Consider the following 23163-nt stretch of genomic DNA (forward strand, 5'->3'; position numbering starts at 1 on the left):
CAGAGGAACTGAGGAGAACAGATCCTGAACATCCTCTGCTGCATCTGTGAGGCTCTGTGTGAAGCTGGAGGAGCTGAAGACACACACACACACACACACACACACTAGCTTGTTTACAGTAGCCAAATGTGGAGTTTCTAGAAGTGAGGCAGAGTGCAAACTAACATAATATGCTTTAAAAATCAGAACAGGAAATGGGAACAAATAAATAAAGAATTTTAAAATAGCTTAGAGTAATCCTAAACAAAATTATAAAAGGGTTATTTACAGTCTGTTTAAGACTGTTTTCAAAGAAAATTAATAATAAAACATATTTTATACCCAATCACCGCAGTTTATTTGTCTTTACAGCTTTTAGTAAAATATACTGTGAATGTTTAAATCTACTTTTAATGGCCAGTAAACTAGGATTAATGTAGCAAAACATAGCATCTGCCAATATGTTATTACTGGAAATAACTTAAAGCTTGTAATATATTCAGTTAAATTTTGTAGAAATTCTTATATTACCAATATATATATATATATATATATATATATATATATATATATTTGCATGCAGAATTATTAGCGCCCCCTCCCCCTTTGAATTTTTTTTCTTTTTTAAATATTTGCCAAATTATGTTTCACAGAGCATATTTTTGTGTGTGTGTATATATATATATATATATATATATATATATATATATATATATATATATATTTGTGTGTGTGATTAATGTAAAATATAAAAACATATTTTTACATTTATTTCAACAATGAAGTCACTGAACAACTGATGACAGAAAAGCTTAATGCCAGTGAAAGCCATGTTTACTCTTACACTTTTTTCAACTTCAAATTCACGTTTCAAGCACTTTCAAGGTGCATTTTTATGCTTTTCCAGCACCTAATGGCCACGGTAAATTACGTTTACCTATGCTATATGTACTTTTTCACAATTTATTGTGCTATTTTAAAAAACACAATATGACATTTCAACTTAAATTTTTGAATACTTTGGAGCAGAGATTTATTGGCATAGTTCACCCAAAAATGGTAAAAAAATAAAATAAAATAAAAGTTCAGTTATTGGATGGAGTATCTTTTAAAGTTTGGTCTCTTTCCACCAAAAAATGATATCTCAAAAAATTAGCTAACAGTCAGATTTTGTTTGGGTGTAATACCAGATTTCATGATCAGTCATTCATGATATTTCATGTGCATTGCTATTCAAAATTCATGTAACAAATTAAATCCTTATGTGTCCAAGAATATTCTTGCTGCAAATTAATGAGCTGTTCCTATGTCAACTGTTTTGAAAATCAGTCACCAAATATGGAAACCATAGTTTGTAATAGTCAATATTACTTTTTATTATTGTCAATATTACTTGGTGGCGCAGTAGGTAGTGCTGTCGCCTCACAGCAAGAAGGTCGCTGGTTCGAGCCTGTGGTGTATGTGTGTGAATGAGAGTGTATGGGTGTTTCCCAGTGATGGTTGCAGTTGGAAGGGCATCCGCTGCGTAAAATAAATGCTGGATAAGTTGGCGGTTTATTCCGCTGTGGCAACCCCAGATTAATAAAGGGACTAAGCCGAAAAGAAAGAATGAATGAATGAATTACTTTAGGTTAGGACTAAGGTACTGTTGTAACTATGCAAATGTCCCACCTGTGACAGTTAAGGGGTTACAGGAAAACATGCTCACTGCTCACAGTGAAGATGTCTAAAATGGAAACACTGAACGATAAGCCTTTAAATTACATAAATAAATGTAATCACACTTATTCAGTGAAGTTTAACGGAGACATTATCCAAAACAGAAACACAGATTCAATTCTTCATTGATAATACATGCTTTATACAGGCAAACAGATGCAACCAGAATACAAACACAGGGTGCTAAATTACACACCTAATTAATTTCCCCTTAGAAACCCATTGTAAAGAAGATTTTTAACATTCAGTTACAGTAACTTACTCCTAATATTTACAGTTAGTTACTGTCATCAGTTCATAAGAAGAGTTATATAAAAAGTGTTTACAGGTATGTGCCTAATAATAAACTATAGTAATTGAGTACAGTAAATAATTATGGTGTGTTTCAGTAACACATTGATAATTAATGTTATAATAATATAAAAATCACCAGGTATTACTCTGAAAAAATTTATTTCTGCCAAATTGTTGTAAACAATTTATGTGTTGAATTTAAACAAACAAATAAAATTTAGTAATGTTCAACTTAATTTGTTTAAATTCAGCCCAAATAAATTATTTACAAGCACTTAACATAAAAAAATAGTATATCCAAGGAATCATCTTTGAACATTTTTTCAGTGAACCTTGTGTGTATTTCAGAGTACATACATAGCAGTGTGTGTTTGTGTGTGTGACAACAAGACAGCAGGCACTGACACAGGCTGCATAATGTCAGCTCATTAATATTCATAAACCTTCCAAATATGGACAAAACCAGAATTTCATAATAGGGCCAATTCCTAAGGTTTTAAATGGACCTGTAAACCCATTTCCGGAGAATGTTTGCACTAACCTAAGTGAAATACCTTCTATTTAGATAGAGAACAATTAAATGTATTGTTTCAATACATTCTATGGCACCTTTAGTTTACCCTGTAAAGCAGTGGTTCCCAATTGGGAGTCATGGGACAACGACAGGGGGTCGCTTGGTGATTTCAAAAAGTCAAATAAATTTTATTCAACTATTAGAATGACCATATTTTATCCATATCCATAACCCACAGTAGATTAAATAGTTAATACCCCCAAATGAAAAGCCATCAGCCTTTCAATAATTTTTTTTCATACAAATTCCACACAGCAATAGCGTCAGCTGCAGCAGATTGACTTTATAGCACCAGGTTAAACTTTCTGACACCTTTATGTCAATCAAATACATAAAAAATAAATACAGGCCACAAGTGAACATTAAGGATGATCTCTGAGTGGCGGTCTCCAAAATTAGACCAAGAGTAGACACCAGTCCCTTTAGGTGAGGTTAATATTAAATTAAACAAATTAATAAATGACTATAACAATTATATGGTTCTTAGACAGTTTTTTGTGTTGTCAGTATGCTTTTGTTTATATAAGCCTATTGTGTGTGCAGTGCCTTATATTTATAACCACCTCCAAGGAATTTGGGAGTCGCAAGTCACTGGCATTGTTTTTTTCGGGCTCGTGGGCTGCAAAGTTTGCGAACCCCTGCTGTAGAGTAGATTTGCTATATGTGACAGCAGGGGCGGGCTGGTCATCTGGAACAATTGCCCAGGCAACCGATTTGATCTGCTGTCATCCAGACATTTTTAGTTTTTTTTACATTTATCATTATTTATTTTAGATCATTGACCATAACACTGTACTGACTGTACTGCAGTGATCATTTCCAATGTTAATATTCAATTCAAATAAATTCTCATGTAAAAAATGTAATCATTAATAAAAATCGACTGGTTTTTTGGTTGGTCAGCAGCTCAACTCATATTGTTCTATGGTAAACACACCCTGACTTGATGCGGGAGGGAAGATGTAAAAAAAAAGAAGTCATTTTTGCAGTTCTTTTGGCACACAAAATGCTTTTGGAGCTTAATATGATTGCAGTTTAACCACTGAAGTCACATGAAATGTTTTGACAATTTTGGTTCCTTTTCTAGGCTTTATATGTCCGTGACAATTTCTGTATATGAAGGATGAACGATAAATTATCTTATTTTGTGTTCTGATGATGAACGAAATTCTCAGGGGATTGGAACAACACAAAGGTGAGTAATTGATAGCATTATTTTTCAATTTCCGTCACTTTAAGTTGAACTAATCCTTCAACAATATAATAGATAGATGGAATCTTTGATATATTTGTAATGCTACAAATCATGAAGGTGTGGAATATCTGCTTTGCACTGATAGTCACTCATTTACATGACCCAAACAGCTATAGTTAACACTCATGAAACACTGATGATATGAATAGACAGCAGGACAGATTTAGTAGACTGAAGAGGGAAAATAGAGGATACACTCATACAGCATTTGGGATTCAGTATTATCAAAATGACAATTTAAGTGTGTTTTTTTTTTTTTTCTCAGTGTTTCTATGTGAAAGAGAGATGGCGACGCCCTGTGGAGAAAACAGCAATTGCAGTTACTTCCTCCATCACCATCACCGGTTGTCCTTCATTGGGTCATATCTTTCTTGCGTTGTGGATGGGGAAAATGCTATTTTATAAGGTATTAAAATGTATCTAATCTAATTTATTCACACTTATTTGTTAATAACTAATAGATTAAAACTGAAAAAGTAAAATACAAACGCTATATACAATATTCTATAATACTATAAATATTATATGAAGTACAGTATATATTGAAATTAATCATTTTTATGTTCATATTTTGTACGACATTTAAAATTGGCAATTATCTGAATATTTGTAGGAGGAAAGTTAAGACATTATGAAGTGAAAAACATTTATGATACTGTTATAAAAATATTTGCCAGTCTATTAACACTTAATAACATTTTAATGACAAATTCAGCTTGTACTACTGTAGTTGAGGTCAAGAATGAAATATGAAGCTAGTTTAATGAATATTATTTAAAAAAAACAGTTTGTTTCACTTCAGTTTGAAGCAATTATAATGGCCTCACTGGGGCCACACATAATCTGCAGAATTTTTTTGCTATTTCTGCGCAGAGTTTTGTAGATAATCTGCGGATTTATGTGGAATGATTTTGGGAGTATCGTAACTAAAAACTTAATACATGAAATAAAGAATAATACCTTTTTAACTGTTACTTAATGTTTACAATGCAAATCCAATTAGATCCACTTATTTGGTAAACAAAGCAAGTCTCTCATGTAATATACCTCCTAGAAGACAGAATACATTACTTTACAAACCGTATTGTAAATAAATCAAATGAACATTTTCATATTAGTCAATAATATTGCTGAAATTAAGTTAAAAACTGAATAAATTTAAATGTACTCACATTTACACAATAAATAATAGACCCAATTATGGGATAAAAATCTGCGAAAATCTGCAGATTTCTGCGTGCGCAGATTCTGTGTAGGCCTACTCATGACCAACATGGGCTCATTCTGAAAATGTACTTCTGTATGCATTTCTGAAGATCGCAAATTATGTCGCCAGAAGTACGAATGGCTGCATTTTGTCTTTAAAACAAATAATATAAGGCGGAATGATGCTGTTCCTTTTCTCGCTTACCAGCTGACCGATTACCTTCGCATGGACGGCTTTCCCGCTGTTACCAGTTTGTCCAGTAGCTCACTGTGTATGTCAGCGGACTTGAGGCGCAGAGAGGAGTTGAGCACAATGACAGGGTTTGAGTCCGGTTGTGAACGGTTTCAGAAAGCAGGTAAGACAAAAACAGAAGCAAAAAAAAAAAAAAACACAAAACAATTAAATAACAGGGTGAGAATGTGGTAAAATCTGAAAACGTGATAAGAATCAGATGGGGGCTTTTCTTTTTTTTAGATTGCTTTTTAAATTTGTTGTTTGGGTTTAGGGAGGTGGGTGGGCGGGTCAATCAGTGCTTTTGAAAACACTATCCGTTGGGTTTAGGGAAATTGGTGCTTGCTGGTCAATTCGTGTTTTTGAAAACAATATTGGTTGGGTGTAGGGAAGGAGGAGGGTGGGTCAGTCAATCCGTAAGATTCCGATCACACCGAACGCCCTTCTCCGTTCTAAAAATGCAAGGCGCATCATACTGCCTTTTTTGTTGACAAGGAAAAAAAAGAAGCGTGGTGCGCTTTTTATGTCACAAGGCAACGACTGAATCAGCTGGGTATTGTGCGAGAGTGCTACTGTTGTTATAATTTTAATATTTCATAATTTTGGGAAATTCAAGATTTGTAAAGTCATACAGCAACGGATAACTCAAAACAGCAACCACAAGTCTCTCCTCCATCTGCAAAAGTCTCCGTAGTCGTCTTGACAAGACAAACACTGCTGTCTCCTCAACAGAAACCCCGCCTCTACTTTCACTTGATTAGAGATTGAAAGAGACACGACAGATGTAACGTGCTGTTTCCGCTCAAAGTTGACTTTTTTCAACTGTGAGCACACAGAGCAGCATGTAAAACACTCGCCGCGGTTAGCAAATCATTCAAAAAAGGCCCTTCTCAAGGCAAAAAGCACATTGGGTGCGATCGGCCCCTAAGTCAGTCATTCAGTCAGTTAACAGCGGCCTGGTGGATTTATGCGAGAACAGCAGACATGAATGGCACACAAGAGAAATTTGTAATCTGAAAAAGCATACACAGCAGCCTCTGGTTAATTTGCGAAAACAAAAACTGCAAAAAATGTAGCTCCTGGGACTTATTTGGCGCTCTCCAGAAATGTATATAGCAGTACATTTTCAGAATGAGCCTGGGTTGCTCATGGCAGCCCGTGTCAAAACCAAACTTTTTCAAACGTTTCTAAAGTTTATGACACATTTATTACAAGTTGTGTTGTCTTGTTAATGTCGAATTGGCATTACAAAAAAGCTGACAGATTATGATTTATTTGTTTGTGAAGTTGTCATAAAGACATCACAAAACAGTGGCATCTTTGCTTTGAAAATGACATAACTGTGTAACGGTGAGTCTGAGACAGTATTAGAATTAATATGCAGAAGTTTATTAATGGGATTAGACAGAAACATCAACGGGTAAACAAGCGGAGAGTCGGCAACATGTAAGCAGTCCAAACCAAACAACAAACACAGGGGCAATTCCAGGAGACGTAGTAGTAATTCAGGCAGAGGATCAGTGCAACAATAATCAGTCCAAAACAGATCAAGATACACAGGGGCAAATCCAGAAGACGTGGTGAGAAGGCAGGCAAAAGTTCAAGGCAACAATAAGCAGTCCAAAACAGAGCAAGAGGGCAAAGACAGATAACGTACTTGATCAAGGCAGGCAGGGTCATACACAGAAAAGCAGTCATGAAAGTCTCTTGGAAAAATGCTTGGTAAGGCAGGTAGACTGGCAATACTTCGCAAGGAAGCATGGCCTGAGTTCTCACTGAAATACAGCACAAACAGGAAGTGACTGCAGAGGGAGCGGAGTCAGTAGTCGGGTGAGGGCTCTCTCTGCTGGCATGGCGTTGCAAACTGTGAATGACAAGTAATGACAGCTGCCATAAGCTATAAAACCTCATTCATATTTATGTGTGTCTTCATATTCTTGGCAGTCTTATTCACGGCCCCTTTAAGTAAAGTGTTACACACCATCCAACTCAAGCGATGCTCCATATTTAGTATTTCTCTGTACTTTATGCACCTATATCTGTTTGCTTACAGGAATTATAACCTGCAATAACTTGAAATTGTCAACATATTTTCATATGTTTGTATTTTTGCATTAAATTACAAAGAATAGCATCAGTGTCAGTAAAATGTAACATACCCATCACACACACATATTGATGCTTGTGTAAATTGTTAAAGTTGTGGGGTTAGTTTTGATTACAATTCTTTATTACAATTTATTGTTATTTTTGTTCAGTTTATCTAGTTGTAGCATTACAATCAGCATTACAAAATGATTTGAAATGTACTGCACTTAAAAAAAAAAAACTCAAACATACATTATTAGAATATATTGTGTTTTGGTTTTATCATTAAATAATTTATATTTAAATAAGGTGTTGCACATGAGATAGGCACAAGTTTTCCATCAACTTATTGTGTTCATAATCATTAAGTAACCATAAAATCACACAGCTACAATAAACTAAACAATTCCTGGAGGGCCACGGCTCTGCACAGTTTTGCTCCAACCCTAATTAAACACAGCTGATCCAACTAATCAAGGTGTTTAAGGGTGTTTTCACACCTGTTTTGTTAAGAAACAGGGATTAAAATTGTTAGAATGTTGCACTTTGTACTTGGTGCGGTTCGCTTTCACTCTGCAAGATTCTAAATGGACCAAAAGAGCTAAAACAAGTCACATGCAAGTAAACTCTCCTCGCATTGTTCAGAGTTTCATGAGTGCCGCTCAGCTGTTATGCGTCTTTATTTTAATTTATGGCAATAAGTGACAAGACATTATAAGCGAAAAGCTGCGCTTTAATTTTGAATGGTGACACCCACAGACATCGTCACCAAGTATAAATCAGAGGTAAGACTTTCTCATACATAGCCCTTGGCTAGAATTATGCATTATAGGCTTTACATTATAAAGAGAAATAACAGATAAACCAAGACTGCAGTTCGGTCAATTTACCTAATGGATAAACAGCTCTCATTAATAATTCAACATGCTTTTTTCACGTATTTGACATGAAACGCACATTTACCGGTAGGAATGACATCCCACCCTACTCATAATTCTCTCTTATAGCCATATACTGTATATGCCTGTTACATATCCATAATACACTGTGGTATAGCCGGGCTCGGGTCGTTTTGCTTTCTCACTACAATCGATCCGCTCCAGAGTTCGTTTCAATCGAGCCGAGACCACCTCATTCAGGCGATCTCGGACCGATTGTTTTGGCATGTATCAGAGCGCGATTGTTGGATTCACATATGCCAAATGAACCACGCTAACTGGGGAAACGCACCTAATGACTTCTAATGTACTATTAAGCAGGTGTAAGTTGGACTTGGTTGGAGCTAAACTATGCAGAGCTGCGGTCCTCCAGGAATTGAGTTTGAGACCATTGCTGGACCATTGCAGTTTATGTATTTTTTTTTATTCACCTTATTCTTCGTGTTCAAGCGAGCACAGCAATTTGAAACTTTTTGGCTCAAGATTTCCGGTCTCATACACTTCCAATAATTTTTCGATGTTAATAACAGCTTGTTAAGCTGCTTGATGTTGATGTCTAATTATATGATTCAGCTTTGCCTGTAAAATCATGCAAACACTTGTTTGTAGAGCAAGAAGTTTGACCGTTTTCTGCGGTTTATTATTCCTAGTGATTTCTCCAACAGGCAGCTGAATCGGAAGTTCTAAAACAATCGCAAAAACGAGCGCACTTCCGCATAGAAGAATAAGGTCAATATACTGTGTATTTCTTTTGTATATATATTTTGTATATATGTATATGTAAAGGCTATTTTTTTCAATCAGTGACAAAATAATCAATCGATAGTGCTATCGTACGACCATTAAGTTGACTTGAATGGATATTTATTTATTCATTTTTTTCGGCTTAGTCCCTTTAATAATCAGGGGTCGCCACAGCGGAATGAACCGCCAACTTATCCACAACTGCTCTTTGTGCCTTTTCCCACTTGTAAATATTAGTAACGTTAAATTAGGCATTACTTGCAGCACCTTACAATCATTTTGGAAAAAAGTGCAAGACTGGTTGATAATAAAGAATGTGGATGCTGAAGGTTTGACTTTCTAACTACTTTCTCATTACAAGATGTACTATATGGAATTACTAAAGATTGTTCTGTTTTGCACGATTTGATAAATATGATCATTGTATTAGCCAAATATTTGATTCATAAATGCAGTCATTTTAAAACCCCTCCACTACACAATGTCTTTACTAAAGAACTTAAAATCTTTTCGTACGCCCTGACCAAAATGAAAACAAAAACTGCCCTAAAAATGTGTAATTTATTTGTATCATATAACTTGCCATAGCCGAGATCTGTCTTGTATTGATTTCTTTTTTATGTTTTTTTATTTCACTCTTAATTTTTACTTAGATTTTTTAAATTTTTCTATATTATTTTGTGTAATACACAATTTGTAAAGTTGAATGTCATTTTGTTGTATTTGGATTTTGTATCTCCAATTAAAAAAAGAAAAAAAAACACATAATGCCGCAGCTAATTTGGACAGATTTCCTAAAAGTGTGTTGTTTTATCAAGAGGAATTCAAGGTTATTATTCCAGACCCTTTTTTGGCGTAAATGTATGTATGAAAAACTGGAATCGAACAATCAGCTGTCTTGGTTCTGTCACGGAAGAGTCGCGTCACAGAGGTCGACGTATTACAACTTCCTGTTTTGGGAAGCTTGGGTTCTTGTTCGTTACAAAGCTAGTAGGCTCGAATCACAACTTGATTGTCCTAATGTGCATTCATTGTTTAGAAGTAAAAAGTGCGACTTACTGCATATATTGAAGCGATGTCGCTCAGTCCAGGTAGGTATAGTTATTTACTAAAGTGAAGTAGCTAACGTTAAAACACTTACGATGCTAGCACAAATCGTCATCAAAAACGTGCATCGATGAAGGTTTTAGGTTGATTTACACGTCTGGTTTTAACTGTAAATGATTAATGACTTTCGAGAATGTTAAAGCAAGGTCACCAGACTGTCACGACAACAAATTTACTTCACTTAATGTCCGTTAGTCGTGTGTGGTTTTGCCATGTCAGGGTTGGATTAAATTATTCTGCTGATGTTGTTTCCAAGCAAGATCTAAGTCTTACAAAATATATAAAACCATAACCTTTTTTTTATTTTTGAATTGAATACATTTTTGCTCATAGCCACACGTTATATTTAATAGTTAGAATAACATGTGAATCTATTTCATCTTCTATCTGACAGATTTGCCTCCAAACGAGGAGCAAACTTTAGAGATTCAAGGATCTGCTACTAATTGTTTTTCTGTGGTAATAATAGAAGAACAGGATGACGTCTTTAGTGACCAACATTTCTGTAAGTAGAGGATATATACAAGCCGAAAAATTCTCTTGTATGTCTTCTCAATGTTCATATCTTCTCAGGTAAAGTTGGTTAGATATTCAGACTTTCTCCTTAATAATGTAGTTTCATAAAAGTTTCTTTGCAAATTCTGAATGGGGAATTCATATAATCAGTCAATGTCTATAAAAGTACAATGTTTACAGTCAATCAAAACAACATTTCCACTATTTGAATTCATACTAGGCATGGTACGATAACCGTTTTCAAGGTATACCGCGGTTTGGATAAGTCAAGGTTTTAAAACTGCCAAAATTTTCTGTAATACCGTTCTTAAGGTATGTGTAAGATTTTTTAAATTGTAAAGTTTTAAATTGTAAAGAAATCTGTTCTTAAATAAATGAAGACTACAGAAGTCAATGATTCATTTGAATTATATAGCCTGACGTGTTTACTGCTCCAAAATATCATACATTTTTCAAAAAATAGAATATTTTGTTTTCAAAGGGGAAAAAAGTTTTTGTTTATTACCCAGACATTTAAAAAGACTATATTTTAGAGCAGTGAGCACAATACCGTGATATTTTTATCCAAGGTTATCATACCGTCAGAATCTTATACCGGTCCATGCCTAAGTCATACCTGCATGCAATTTCAGACAGAATATCCAAAGTAGCGGTAAACAGTCGTCCACTGAACGAATTTGCGAATACATAATCAACTTTACCTCAATTCTTCTACTTTGTCTTTTTGTCAGATTGTGAGATGTGTCAACAACACTTCATAGATCAGTGTGAGACCCATGGTCCACCATCATTTACATGTGACTCTCCAGCGGCTTTGGGTACACCTCAAAGAGCTCTGCTAACACTGCCACAAGGCTTAGTTATAGGTCGGTCAAGCATCTCTCATGGAGGACTTGGGGTTTTCAACCAGGGTCAAACTGTACCAGTGGGGATGCATTTTGGGCCTTTTGACGGAGAAGAGATCAGCGAGGAAAAGGCACTGGATAGTGCGAACTCTTGGGTAGTAAGTGTCTACCTTACTGTTTTTTTCTGTATTTGTCACAGTCCTAATTGTTATTTCAGTATTGGATTAAAGATATATTCATATAAATATTTTTTCCAGATTTGCAGAGGAAATAATCAGTATAGTTACATGGATGCGGAGAGGGACACTCACTCTAACTGGATGAAGTAAGTACATATTTCATGCTCTTTTGTTTTGTTGTTTTAGGGTAGGGGTCACCAACATGGAGGATCACATGAGTTGACCGTGGGCCCTGAGTAAAGCAGTTTGAGCCGATATTCCTGACAAGCAAACTGCAAAAAAAATTATTTTCTTCCAAAAAAAATATTATTTCCACTCCAAATATCTAAAAATAATATGAAAATATTCAGTGAGTTTTTCCCTAAAACTAGCAAAATAATCTTCCAATAGTATAGGCAAAATAATCTTGTTTTTCCATTTGACATAATATTATTTTTCTAACCCCATTGGCAGATAATTTTGCTTGATTTAAGTAGAAACTCACTTATTTTGCTTAATATTTCTTAAAACAAGACAATATGTTTTGCTTGTCTAGAAAATTCTTCTTGACTTAAGAACTTTTAGATATTTGGACTAGAAACAAGACAAAAAACCTAAGTTAGAAATGCATTTTTTGCAAAGCATTATGTGTTTATAGCACCGCATATTCATAACTTTTAGGGCTTATTATCACTATATGTAATTTACTCTCTTGCTCGTTCTCTCATGCCTCCATGATTTCCGGGATATTGTTTCTAATTTTTAGGTATCAAGGAAACACTATAAACATGCTAGAAACTCCCGTAGCTTCAGGGAGAGTTTGGATGTCTGACATTGCGATAACAATTCTGAAAAGAAGTATTCTGCAGCTCTAGTAGTTTTCATAGTTTTATTTGTAATTGTCTCAAACGTGTGTCTTGTTTTAGGTTTGTGGTGTGCTCAAGGAGTGAGACGGAGCAGAATCTTGTTGCGTTCCAACAAGATGGACGTATTCTGTTCCGCTGTTGCCGCCCCATTAGCCCTGGTCAGGAATTTAGAGTTTGGTATGCTGAGGAATATGCTCAAGGACTCGGAGCCATCTGGGATAAGATCTGGGATAATAAATGCATTTCTCATGGTAATTAAATCTTGCAAATTGTGGTATCAACAATGACTATCATGAGCTTTGTGAGTTAAGAAAACCTATTAATCCATAACCTCAAGCACTTGCTTGGGAGTCATGTCCGGCTTTACTTACAAATCATTCTTTTGATCTTGTTGATGTATTGGTTGATTTAGACAAAATGTAAAAATAGCCGAGTGGTTAGTGCGTCGACACGTAGCACCAAGGTGCTCATGGCGACCTGAGTTCGATTCCTGGCTCTAGGTCCTTTGCCGATCCATCTCTGCTCTCCACACTTTCCTGTTTATAAAATCTCTACTGTCCTATCACAATATAGGTAAAAAATACATATACCTACATGTATGTAGATTGCTAGGCGACCATCAACCGTTTCCTCAGATGATGATAAGCTGACAAAACATTGCTGCAACTCTGATACAAGTTTTATGGAGAAAATTAAAAAGCTTTGGTGTGCTACCGAAATGTGTATATTCCATTCAAAGTATGAAGCTGATCAATCAGTTCTTGTCTAGTGACTCGCAGTACGCTCGCGGCATTGTGAAGAGGTTTTCAACTGCGTGCGCCTAGAAGGCATAAGCGTGTCGTGCGGCCTACGCGCATTGTTCCCAATATGCGTGCAAAAGCAGCACACCTCCTTTGGAAATAACGAACTTGTGCGCGAAAAAGATGTAATAGTTGAACGGCCACCCGTCATTTGCAATCTCCAGCAGTCAATCTTCTTGCACAGACATGCTGGATTCACCTGATTTTCTGGCCAATTGGTTGCAGATCCATTCCTTGGCAGTTCTTGGGTCCTTCACTGGGCCTTTTTCTGTTCGCAAAGATACTTTCCAAAGATGTCTGTTTCTTACTCATTTTGCTGCTTTTGGGTTAAATTTGGGCACTCAAGTGACCAAAATGTAACCGAGGGAATAATATAATTTTTTTAAATAAAAGATTTTCAAAATAAAAAAGATTGTTCAGACTCAGATAATAGATCAAACTAAAATAACTAATGATTTCACTGATTATTAATGATTTTAATGATTGCTGCCCGGTACCAATTGATCCGCGAACTGTTACCCGGGGGTTGAGGACCACTAGCTGATAGCTCCATCGGATGCGCACTACAGAATATCAGACATACTACTCGGCTTGCATAATGTTTTTAACGTACTATATTCTATAGAAGTATGCAATTTCAGACGCTGCCAGGGATTGCAGGAAATTAAGCTCTGATTTCCTGAACATTATGGTTAATTTATATCAAAAATACTGTCATTATTTACTCACCCTTTAAGTCAATAGGTTCCAGTAACAATCATTCGTCAAAATATCTTCTTTTGTGTTCAACAGAAGAAAGAACCTCATAAAGTTTTAAAACCAAATAATGATGTGGTAATGATGAGGCAATTTTCATTTTGGGGTAAACACGATTGCTCTAATTGTGCAACAATGTTCATTCATTCATTTTCTTTTCGGCTTAGTCCCTTTATTAATCTGGGGTCGCCACAGCGGAATGAACCGCCAACTTATCCAACATATGTTTTATGCAGCGGATGCTCTTCCAGCTGCAACCCATTACTGGAAAACAACAATATGCACTCATTCACACACATACACTATGGACAATTTAGCTTACCCAATTCACCTGTACTTTGGACTTGTGGGGGAAACCGGAGAGAACATGCAAACTCCACACAGAAATGCCAACTGACCCAGCCAAGGCTCAAACAAGCGACCTTCTTTCTGTGAGGCGACCTACTTACCTACTGTGCCACCGGGTCACTGCAATAATGTTTGTTGTATACATTTACTAGTCACACAATTATTATAACAATATTATAACAACCAACATTAAATAATAACCCTATACATATATAGTTATCCTTTGTGATCTAAAAATAAATACGTCAGTTAATATAACTTTAAGATTAGCTATACACAGTGAATTTGGTACTCATACCTGTGATGACAAAGAGGCTTTTCTGTAATAAGATTTTTTTTTTTTTTTTTTCAGGTTCATCTGAAGAACAGACAACTCAGAATTGTCCATGTCCTCTTTGCCATTACTCCTTCCCTACCCTTGTTTATCTGCATGCACATGTGAAGCGCTCACATCCTAATGAGTACGCACAATTCACACAGACACATCCGCTTGAATCTGAAGCCCACACACCCATCACAGAAGTAGATCAGTGTCTTGTGGCATCTGATGCAGTTCTTCTAACCCAAACGCAGCCGGTGACAGAAAGTCCTCAGGAGCAGATTTCAACCCAAAACGGACAACCCATCCATCAAGCAGAAAACTCAGACGAGCCTGATTTATCTGATATATACAGTGCTGCTGGTGTAATTTCAGATGAAATACATGCATGTGTCGATTGCGGTCGGTCGTTTTTGAGATCTTGTCATCTGAAGCGACATCAGCGCACCATTCACTCCAAAGAGAAGCCTTATTGCTGCAGCCAATGTAAGAAGTGCTTTAGTCAAGCAACAGGGCTGAAAAGACACCAACACACCCACCAGGAACAAGAAAAGAATATTGGAAGTCTAGACAGACCTTCTGATATTTACCCCTGCACTAAGTGCACCTTCTCCTTTGTGGCAAAGATCAATTTACATCAACATCTCAAACGGCATCACCACGGAGAGTACCTCCGATTAGTCGAGAGCGGCTCACTTACTGCAGAAACAGAAGGAGATCATACAGAAGTTTGTTTTGACAAGCAGGATCCAAACTATGAACCTCCTTCTCGAGGAAGAAAGTCCACAAAGAACCCTTTAAAAGGCAGAGGTTGTCCTAAAAAAGTGGCTGTTGGCAGGCCACGAGGACGACCCCCTAAAAACAAGAATCCAGAGGTTGAAGTGCAGAAGATTTCTCCCGTCTGCACTAACTGCGAACAGAGCTTCTCTGATTTGGAGACGCTTAAAACGCATCAGTGTTCAAAACGAGATGATGATGGTGATAATGTAGAGCATCCACAAGAAACTTCTCAGTATATCTGTGGCGAATGCATTCGAGCTTTCAGCAATTTAGATCTTCTCAAAGCCCACGAGTGCATCCAGCAAGGAGAAGGATCCTACTGTTGCCCCCACTGCGATCTTTACTTCAACCGCATGTGCAATCTGCGTCGCCACGAGCGAACAATCCACTCCAAGGAGAAGCCGTACTGCTGCACGGTGTGCCTCAAGTCCTTCACTCAGTCTTCTGGATTGAAACGCCACCAGCAAAGCCACTTGCGCCGTAAATCCCACCGCCAGAGCTCAGCCCTGTACACTGCCGCCATCTTTCCCTGCACATATTGCCCATTCTCCTTCACTGACGAGCGCTATCTTTACAAGCACATCCGGCGCCATCACCCGGAGATGAGCCTCAAATATCTGAGCTTTCAAGAAGGGGGCGTTTTATCAGTCGAAAAGCCTCACAGCTGCAGTCAATGCTGCAAGAGCTTCAGCACAATCAAGGGTTTTAAGAATCACAGCTGCTTCAAGCAAGGGGAGAAGGTGTATCTGTGCCCAGACTGCGGGAAGGCCTTTGGTTGGTTTAACAGCCTCAAGCAGCACCAGCGAATCCACACCGGAGAAAAGCCTTACACGTGTTCGCAGTGCGGAAAGAGTTTCGTTCACTCAGGGCAACTGAATGTGCACCTCCGTACTCACACAGGCGAAAAACCTTTCCTCTGTTCCCAGTGCGGCGAAAGCTTCAGGCAGTCTGGAGATCTGAGGAGGCACGAGCAGAAGCATTCTGGTGTTCGTCCGTGCCAGTGTCCGGATTGTGGGAAAAGCTTTAGTCGGCCGCAGAGTCTCAAAGCTCATCAACAGCTTCACGTCGGCACCAAACTTTTTCCCTGCACTCAGTGTGGAAAAAGCTTTACTCGGAGGTACCACCTCACCCGGCATCATCAAAAAATGCACTCTTGATTCAAATAGAAATGCACGGACGCCACGTGAAATGCTTTAAAACCGCTTTAGTTTCTATGTGGCTGAATAGCTGTAATAGATTTTTGAGCTTAACACAAGTGGGCACGCAGTTGTTGGATTGTAGTTAATTCCCAGACACATTAGACCGGTTGTAATCAAAAGTCCAAATTATATTTTATTAATGCCAAAATGTCTAATTGTTGAACAGTATGTTAACATAGTAAAATAATTTTGTAAATGTATGTGTTGCAAGATGTTTTCTTTAAGGTGAGAAGCTTGGAAGATAAGTTTTTTAAACTTATTGATGGAAAATGTTTTATATTTTTAACTCTTATGGGTTTGTGTACAGTTGAAGTCAGAATTATTAGCCCCCCTTTGAATTTTTGTTTCTTTTTAAATATTTTCTAAATTATGTTTAACAGAGCAAGGACATTTTCACAGTATGTCTGATAATATTTTTTTTTCTGGAGAAAGTCTTATTTGTTTTACTTTGGCTAGAATGAAAGGAGTTTTTAATTTTTTAAACACCATTTTAATGTCAAAATTATTAGCCCCTTTAAGCAATTTTTTTCGATAGTCTACAGAACAAACCACCTCTACATAGGCGGAGGGTGAACAAACTCCAGGGTAAGGATAATATTTGCGCTGCCCTTTAATGCATTTAAAAAGATTTGCGATCGACCAAAAAGAGGTTTTAACAAAAGCACCGCCCATCAACAAACGTCTATTATATTCAACACGCACATTACATTATTTTATTAAACTAACCCACTGATCTACACAGTTTCAAAAGTTTATGGTGAGTTTAATTATTTTTTATTATTATTACTTTTAAAAATGGAATAAAAATTCTGTTCATCAAGACGGCATTTATTAAATATTTATTTATTACTTACCGTATGCCGTTTCAAATGAAATTATTATTCCTTGTTGCTTTTATTACTATTAATAATAATAATTAAAATTAGAGAGGACGCAGCCCTCACTATTCTACCGCCCTAGGTCACCTCTGGATGCGCCGGCCCTGAGAATACGAAATCATTCTCCTTTTTATGAGGCCATTTGAAAACCGAACTTGTAATTCGGCAATAAATATTTGACCTTTAAAATGTAAAACTCCAAATGATTGCCTAAACAAGATTACTACACTATAGGCCTGACTACGTTACAATAAAACTACCAATTTCATTTAATGCTGAAAACAAGTTGAACCAGTGTGATATATTATTATAATATATTATTATTATTATTATTATTATACTTATTTGTTGTTTTATTACTAATGTCCTTGACCAGCAAATCAGAATAGTCTGCTGGCCAGCACTTTTGGTTTGGCTTTCAGAGGTGCTTCGAACACCACTAATAAACAGCGCTCATCAGTGCAACGTGCGGGGTTGGAAAGTTTCATTTTTGTGCAGAGGGGGACTTGAAATTTCATTGACAAACTTACAATAGCTAAACTGTTGTTAATCATCAACATTAAATTACATTCATATTCCGCCTTACACCCGTTACATGTTTTCAATGCATTTTTTTCTTTGCTGCTATCTCCGTGGTCTCTGGCCAGGGGGAGGCTAAGCCTTCCCCAGCCTTACACACGCTCCGCCTATGGTAATCTACCTAGTTAACCTAATTAACCTTGTTAAGCCTTTAAATGTCACTTTAAGCTGTATAGAAGTGCCTTGATAAATATCTAGTCAAATATTATTTACTGTCATCATGACAAAGATAAAATAAATCAGTTATTAGAAATGAGTTATTAAAACTATTATGTTTAGAAATGTGTTGAACAAATTTTCTCTCCGTTAAACAGAAATTGGGGGAAAAAATAAACAGCAGGGCTAATAATTCTGACTTCAACTGTAGATGCATAAAAAAAAATTCTTAAAGGATAGTTCACCCAAAAACGGAAATTCTGTCATATTTTTTTTCTTCTTTTGCTTGTTTCCAACCTGTTTAAGTTTCTTTCTTTTTTTTTTTTGTTTACCACAAAGTAAGGGTGTTTTCACACCTAGACTTTCGTTTCAGAACCTGGATCCGCGCCAAAACATTCGGTACGAGATCGCCTGAATGAGGTGGTCTTGGCTCAATTGAAACGAACTCTGGAGCGGATCGATTGTAGTGAGAAAACAATACGATCCGAACCAGGCTATATTACAGAGTATTATAGATATGTAATAGGCATATGGCTATATGAAGCGAGAATTGTAAGGCGAGATGCCGTTCCTACCGGTAAATTTGCATTTCATGTCAAATACGAAAGTGAAAGCATGTTGAATTATTAACGTTAGGAAAATCGAAATTGGTTTATATGTTATTTCTCTTTATAATGTAAAGCCTGTAATACATAAGCCAACGGCTATGTATGAGAAAGTCTTACCTCTGATTTATATTTGTTGACGATGTCTGTGGGTGTCACCATTCAAAATGAAACCGCAGCTTTTCACTTAAAATTTCTTAACTGTCATGCATCCTTATTTTAATTTATGACGATGAGAAATGAGCAGGACTCTGCAAAATAAACCATGAAACTCAGACCAATGTTAGGAGAGTTTACTCGCACGTGACTTGTTTTAGCTACTCTGTGGCCCGTTTTTTACTCCGTGGTATGGTTCAGTTCGGTACGCTTATGTGGCCGTTTCCACTGTCAAAAGGTACCTAAAAGTTAACCGTACCACTTTTTGGTTACCCCCTTGCAAAGGGCACCAAAAGGCAGAGCTAGACGCGCAGCTGAACACTGGTTTACAGAGAAACGTCACTAGCTCGAGGAGCTAGCCAGTATAAAAACAATGGAACCGCCATGTTTTAAATACACAGCAGAGACATTACATTGTAATACTATATGCATAAAATATTGAGCCATGGTTGACCTAAGCTCAAACAAACCTTGTCGTTGTCTTGATGTACAGCCATAAAGCCAAGAAGAACAAAATCTGCCCGTGTCCTGTTTTTGTTTTATGAGGCTGTCTAAAAGTGCGAGCGGTTTCGTTTTCTTCAGGGAGCTCGATCGCATCTATATTGGAAATGAGGAACTTCTTGTTTTGACGATAATAACGTGTGCGTGATTATTGAACTATATGTTGCCTGTTGTTTTTGAACCCAAATAAGCACTAAATGTATGCTGTGTGTAGTTTTTCTGTAATTGGTAAAATATCGGATACTAAGGGGCTGCATGTGTTCATATTTGTTGCATTTATTTTTTTATGTTATATAATTGCAGATGTTGCAGTAGGCTATTTCGCATCAATTATCTGCAGTTATAATCAAATTATGTTCATAAAAAAATTAGTAATGAACTTTTTTACACAAGTATTTTTGTGGATCAAGCATCTGTTTTGTCAGAAGTGCTTCACATATGATATATGGACGACCTTTACAGCTTTACTTTGACATTTCCTCGAGCGAGAATGACAACAACTGAAACTTTCTGTCGTACACCACGCGCGTTTACCCTTGGTACCCTTTAGGCAGTGGAAACACAAGTCTGCACCAGTCAGTGGAAACGGGCCATTGGTCCGTTTACAAACTTTGCAATGTGAAAGCAAACCAAGAACAAAAAGAAACATTGTAACAATTTTAATCCCGTTTCAGAACAAAAAAATCGATCCACAGTTGTGGAAGCACCCTAAGATATTTTGAAGAAAGCTGAAAACCTGTGACCATTGACTTTTATTGTATTTGTTTTTCCTCCTGGAAGTCAAAGGTTTTCAGCTTTCTTCAAAATATCTTCTGTTGTAGAATATTATCTGTTTTATAACCAATTGACGGAGAGAAATTTTTGGGTGAACTATCCCTTACATGCAACAGAAAATACACATTTGTTAATATTTATTTTTTAGTTTACAATCATTTTATTTCAGTTCATTGAGTGCAGTCTGACTTTATTTATAGTGGGTATCAAGTAATAACCTTGCACAGATAACTGCTGTTTAATCTGGCTTTGGTTGCAAATGGACCTCTGAAATATTGTGATGTTCATTTGTACACTTCTACCATGGTTGCTGTTGTGTGTCATAGCCATACTTGTATGCTGTGTAAAAATGCAATGTGTTTATTATCTATATTAAATACAACATTGACAAGATATGCGCAAAGTAGAAAAATACACACTCTTCACCTCATAAAGTAAGGCTAAAGTAATAGCCTTGTAGTCAACATTTGAAATGGATAAAAAAAAAATTCAAGTCGTCCTGAAATGTTCCTGTCGAAAAAATTTATTATTTGGCAAATAATTCGATTACAGTTGTCCCTGTAAACACAGTCACTGTCTTTCTCCCCTGTGTCTGTGTTTGTTTTGCCTCTGTGAAAATCAGCGTGTGCTCAAACGGAAACTCCCATTTTTATGCAAAACCTTGCCTCTTTCCCTCCCCCGACACTCCCACCTAAACAGAGCTGGACACACCCACTTTTCTGACTTTTTCCAAACTAGAGGTGTGATAACACCCTGCTGAAACAGGGGGTTTCATGACCCTTTAAGACGAAAATGGGTGAAATAAATAGTTGTTCAATAGCTTGAGGACAACTTTGATGAAAGGTTTTGACACACTTCAGATGTTGGCTACAGTACACTGAAGAATTGGTTTATCAGAATGGTCGGACTGATTTTGTTCACTTTATTTCTGCATAATTTTGTAAAATCTGCAGATTTACACAATGTTTACGCAAATTAACACAAAATACATATCTTTTTAAGTTTTTACCTTTCTTAAATATATTATTTTTTTATTTACAATGCAAAAAAAGTATAAGCAGAAGAAAATGGAATGAAAAAAAAAGCTTGTTTGGTAAACAATGCTAGAGTAACTCATATAGTACATCCACCTAAAGATGAAAATTACAAAATTGTATAATACATAAACATAAATATGTGCGTGCTATTCAATAGCATTACTGAAGTTAATAGAAACACTGAATAAATGTATATTTACACATTAAGGTAAGTAAATAGATTGAACAAAGGGTATAGTAATCTGGAAATCTGCATAACGAAATATTTTTATTATGCTAATGTTATCTACAGACTTTTGGCTGTATTGTATTGTGAGAACATTACAAAATGTCTGTTGAACAATTTCTGAAACAAATGTACAATAGAGATGTACTTAAGATGCTTGCGAGCTCTTCAAAAGCTCAAAGGCGCTATACAGATTACCCGCCTTGGAAACAATTCAACACTCAAATAAAACCATTCGTTAAAATAAAATAATAAAATATTTTCCTTTTGCCAATGGTAATCATATTTGACTTCTTTAAGAGTATAAAAAGTATTAAATAATTTTCTCAGTTTGTACCTCTGAGGCAATCAGATAATCGACAAACTACAATTGCAACATAAACACTAGCGTTAAAATTTCAGAAGGCTCACTAGCATACGTTGTGGCCAATCAAACGTTTATATTAATTATTTAATTCCAATGGCCTTTTTTCATGCTCACGGAAGAGAAAGACGAAACGATGGCGTTTGAACCTCACGGTATGTTTTTCCCATGCATTGAGCTTCTGTTTTTCAGATATGCCTGGTAGCTTACCTGTATGTGACTGCCATAGATATTTACATTCGATGTCGCCTACCCTGTTGCGTATTGGAATGAATGCGTCAATAGAGCCGCCTTTTTGGTACAGGGTAGCGCTCCTTTGAAATGAATGCGGAGCGTGAGCGAAGCTACAGACGCATGCTGGCAATTTGCTTTGACAGACTTTTCTTTGGGAGAACGCCTAATACTTAATTACCTGCGACTCGTTTGTGTTCTGACCACATGTGCTTGATTGTACACCATATCAATAGAGTGTTTAGACTTTTACTAAACACTGTTGTAATACATTGAGCCACTAAACATTGTTCCTATGACGTTTTTCTACAGGAGGATAGCGCAAATTACCTCCACAATTAAGTGCACACAGCAAGTTATAGTATCTGATAATTGCAGTAAATAATTCCAAAAGGCAAATGACTGTAAAGAAATATTAAACTAAACAAAAATATGATGTATATGCTGAGCTCAGAGACTAATAAGCCAGAATCAACTGAGGTGAAGAGACCTCGAGCAGCGAGACCTAGCTGTCACTCAAGTGGCCACGCCCTTAATTATGCAGACTTAATAAAAACTAAATGGATGATTTCTAAAAAAAAAAAATCACCCCCTCCAGTTGTCATGAAGGGTAATCATAACTATATGCACCAAAACCATCTTTTGTACCAGGCTGTAAACATGTTTTTATCAGCTGTAAAAATGGCCAATTTACCATGCAGTCAGAAATCATTTGGATTTCCTGAAGCCAGCCCCCAAAGGCGAGTCGATGAATTGCAGTTTTTGTTACTTCCGTATTGGCTTCCCGAGGGAGAGCGGGAGGTTGCCGCTTGGTAATCACTTGACAGATTTGGAAAAATAGCCGAAAAATGTGAGCATCTATTATGTCCAAATGAGCAAGAACAGTGTCCCATATTTTGAAGAAAAAAAGCAACCTTGGTTACAAATCCACAG

At 36.6% G+C, this 23163-nt stretch overlaps 1 protein-coding gene across 1 annotated transcript; it reads left to right on the forward strand.

Annotated features, from left to right (window-relative positions):
- Window positions 1–9960: 9960 nt before the first annotated feature.
- On the forward strand, window positions 9961–16923 carry prdm9 (PR domain containing 9). Its single transcript, XM_056469873.1, has 6 exons — window positions 9961–10120; window positions 10531–10641; window positions 11384–11655; window positions 11755–11822; window positions 12582–12772; window positions 14778–16923. Exons 1-6 carry the CDS (start codon window positions 10105–10107, stop codon window positions 16679–16681), a joined length of 2562 nt encoding a protein of 853 aa, XP_056325848.1. The 5' UTR covers window positions 9961–10104; the 3' UTR covers window positions 16682–16923.
- The last annotated feature ends 6240 nt before the right edge of the window (window positions 16924–23163 follow it).

The sequence above is a fragment of the Danio aesculapii genome, chromosome 12 (assembly GCF_903798145.1).
Source record: "Danio aesculapii chromosome 12, fDanAes4.1, whole genome shotgun sequence".
Lineage (NCBI taxonomy): Eukaryota > Metazoa > Chordata > Actinopteri > Cypriniformes > Danionidae > Danio > Danio aesculapii.

Excerpts from the sequence above, each read along its gene's own strand:
- prdm9 (XM_056469873.1), top strand. Across the intron at positions 10,642-11,383 it reads CTTTAGTGACCAACATTTCT|ATTGTGAGATGTGTCAACAA; the intron begins GTAAGTAGAGGA and ends TCTTTTTGTCAG. Across the intron at positions 11,656-11,754 it reads ATAGTGCGAACTCTTGGGTA|ATTTGCAGAGGAAATAATCA; the intron begins GTAAGTGTCTAC and ends TATTTTTTCCAG.